Source organism: Echinops telfairi, unplaced genomic scaffold (assembly GCF_000313985.2).
Source record: "Echinops telfairi isolate 266 unplaced genomic scaffold, ASM31398v2 ScPeMD7_18;HRSCAF=68, whole genome shotgun sequence".
Taxonomy (NCBI): Eukaryota; Metazoa; Chordata; class Mammalia; order Afrosoricida; family Tenrecidae; genus Echinops; species Echinops telfairi.
The window spans coordinates 85,099,713-85,103,077 of record NW_022103915.1 but is presented as its reverse complement, the minus strand read 5'-3'; the positions used below and the strand labels follow the sequence as shown (position 1 = coordinate 85,103,077).

At 53.2% G+C, this 3,365-nt stretch overlaps 1 protein-coding gene across 1 annotated transcript in view; it reads left to right on the top strand.

Annotated features, from left to right (window-relative positions):
• The window catches only part of LOC101655499 (T cell receptor alpha chain MC.7.G5-like), a 673,376-nt gene extending 670,842 nt beyond the window's left edge, over nucleotides 1–2,534 (top strand). Inside the window, exons 6-8 of the mRNA XM_045288152.1 lie at nucleotides 299–343; nucleotides 1,425–1,532; nucleotides 2,222–2,534. Of these exons, the coding sequence (XP_045144087.1) occupies nucleotides 299–343; nucleotides 1,425–1,531 (152 nt within the window). The 3' untranslated portion in view covers nucleotide 1,532; nucleotides 2,222–2,534. The remainder of the gene's footprint in view (nucleotides 1–298; nucleotides 344–1,424; nucleotides 1,533–2,221) is intronic.
• Nucleotides 2,535–3,365: the final 831 nt, after the last annotated feature.

Here is a 3,365-nt window from a genome sequence, read left to right as displayed (position 1 = left end):
CTTCTATGGATTTAGAAGTGGCGTCCAACCTGTCAATCAGAAGCCTGGTGTTGCTTCTTGGAGGTATGGCCTTTTTACAAGAGAGATGAGAACTTCTCTCTCTCTCTCTCCCTCTCTCTCTCTCTCTCTTTCTCTCTCTCTCTCTCTCTCTCTCTCTTCCATTAGACCTCTCCCGCTCCTAACATCATTCACTCATTCAACAACCATTCACTGTGCCCATACACTATGCCAGGGGCTGGGGTGGGGCAGCCTTAGCCAAGCTCTGGATTCTAAGGAATGTCTTTGCTTCTGTTTTTAGGGATTGTCTGTGATGCCAAGCTGGTAGAGAAAAGCTTTGAAACAGGTAAGAGAAGCATCTGGCTTGGCTTCATACAAGGCGGGGGCTATAAATCCAGAATAACTCTGACTGAATAGGGGAGGTGGAAGGAGGTAGCGGGTCTGAGCCTAGAGTTATGGGGGATGAGAACAGCAGCTCAGTCCTGCTCGGCCTTGGCTGGGGTCTTTCTTGAGTTCTCAAGCAGTTTTCTTTCTCACCAGCCCTCATTTTCTTTTCCATTCTAAGTACTTTGAGGATGAGTCTCTAAGTGGACCAGAGAGATGACTGGTACCCGGGTCTCTCCGTTCCTCTCGGTACTCCACGGGCAGGGGAACCAGGGGAACTTCTGGCTGACCCATCTATGAAATGAGGCTCTATTACCTACTGGGAGCCTGGGGTCCTGTAGGTTAAGTATTGGGCGCCTCCTCCCATCCCGCCCAAGGCTCCATGCGAGAAAGACTGTGCTGCTTGCTCCCTTAAAGATTTGCAGCCTCAGAAACCCAATCGGGCAGTTTTATTCTGTCCTACAAGGGGTCGTCGCTATGAGTCAGAATCGACTCGATGGCATAGGACTTATTGGGTTTATTGTATGTGCAACTTTAAAATTAATCTCCCGAGGCCATCGGCTCTCCAAATCCAGGGTTCTTTGCCTTATTTCAAGAAAGTTATGGGAGTTACAGGGGCCATGACGGTGTCTCTCAGGTGCTCCCCCAGCCCCTTCACACTACCTACCCTGAGCCCTTTTCTTTCCCTTTGAGCTTTTCTAAGGAAGCATCCTTCCGGTGGCTTAGCCACTAGATGCTTACTAAAGGGTCCAGACTGAGGGATAGAGCAAAGATACATTCAGAGCCCATACCTCACCCCACCCCACTCGGGAAAATAAGGATCCCTCCAGGAGGCAGTGTTCTTTTGAGATGAACAACTGTTGAGCAGGAGGGAAACAAACCACTAAGGGAGTGCACAGAGGCACTGAGGAAGAGGCACACCCAGGAGCTGGGGTCCCCCTCCCCACCATCCCACCCCACCCCCAACCTGGCACTGGGGAAAGCCATCGGTGTGTCATAGGTCTACATGCCTGTAACCGTTTCGCCTTCTTTTGGTCTTACAGATATGCATCTAAACTTTCAAAACTTATCCGTGATTGGGTTTCGGATCCTTCTCCTGAAAGTAGCTGGATTTAACCTGCTCATGACGCTGCGACTCTGGTCTCGATGAGGTAAGTGGACGTGTTGGCTAGGAATTGAGTGGAGGGTCTGGGGGAGGGTCTTGAATGAGTCTCAAAATCCGGAAGCCAAGCCTACCTACCCCCAGGGTCTTGTGTTCAAGTCCCAAGTCGGGGCCCCCAAATTCCTCCAGTTCTTCCTGTGAGAAGTTCTCTCGTGCACAGCAAGGGCACAACACATTTTTCCAATGCAGTGCACTCACTCCTGTCGCCTCAGCCGAGCCATGGCTCCCCTGACACATGGGAAGAATAGTGGTTACCATCCCCATTTGGCAAGTGAAGAAACCGAGACCAAGCCACATCAAAGGCCCTGGATGGGGGAAAACAAGAAATTTAAGCCCTGGGCTCTTCTATGGTGTCTCTCTCCAGACAGGGTCTGGGGAGGCCCCTGTCCCTTTGCTCCACCTCTTGCCCCAGGGTGTCTCTCAACTCAGTCATGAGCAGACAGACTCCTACTGTGCCCCAGTCCTGGCTCCACAGGCTTCCCCCCACCCACACCCCAGGGTCCCGAGGGCAATGGCGAGGGCCTCTACTCCATCCCTAGCCCCATCTGCTCCTAGCGTTCTGTAAAAGGAAGTCTATGGGGCATAGACAGCCCCAAGGTGCTGCAGCGCCATCCCAGCCCTTCACAGTTTTGTGTCCTCTTCGGTACCTAGCTTGACCCCTGTTCTTCCTCTTCCCAGGTCACCAAGACTGTCGGAGACCCGGTGTTCTTACTCCTCCTCATCACCCATCCTCTCCCTCCCTCTTCAAGATTGAACTCTCTGCCTCCCGTGGACCAGAAGGCTCCCACTGGCAACACCACCCACTGGATCCTCCCCAACAGTGGGGTCGTGATGCTGGAGAGCGTCCACATGCCCTGCAGGCCCCTTTGTGTTCTGATTGCTGCTCTCACAGCCCCACATGCATGGCCAGGGCAGGGGCTGCAGCCACCTCGTCAGGCTGGAGAGACCCCTCTCCCGAGACTGCTTCTGATGCTTCTGGTGATAAGTCCCCGTCCCCTGTCCGCCCCCCCCCCCCCCCTCCGGATTCTCTTGGACCCTGTCTTCTAGAAAATGTTTCATGGCGTTTTTGTTTGGATTTTCCCCTTTTCTTAATAGTATTCATAAAAAAGTACTTATTACTCTTCCTCCAAGGAGTGGGGGCAGGAATCTCATTATCTAGACGCTGCTCGGCTGTGTATCTGAGTCATGCCGTATAGTCCGCTGCCGCGGCTTCATTAAAAGTGATTTGCAAGAGCAAAGGCTGTGCTTCTCTGTGACTGGGTTCCCCTGGGGTCGTCCACATTCGTCCAGAGAGCCTGACGCAGCAGGCTACTTACAGCCACCTCTTCTGAGGCGGCTCTGAACCTGTCCATTTCCCGGGCTGTGCTATGGGCCAGGCAAACCCAGTTCTACACCGGGCTGCTGCTCTTCTGTTTTCACGCCACATGGCTGGGCCACTCGCAGCACGAGGTCCATGCACATGGGTGGTGACGGTCTGTAGTTGACATTTGGTATTTGGCATTTGGGGGACCACAGAGCAAATGTCCCCAAGGCCCTCCCTACTGTTGCTCGCTCTCCTGGACCACCGCCCTTTGCTCTGCCCTCAGACCGGATTTCGGTTGGAAGTGTGCCATGTCCTCCAGAGCCGTAGTTGGGAACCGCCCACTGCTCCACCACCCCAGCTGCCACAGAGCCCAGTCTAGAAGCAGGGGGGAAAGGGAACAGGGAAGGTGGCCCAAGCAGGACTTTGTTTTTTTTTAAATCATTTTATTGGGGGCTTATACAACTCATCACAATCCATCCATCCATCCATTGTATGTCAAGCACATGTGTACATTTGTTG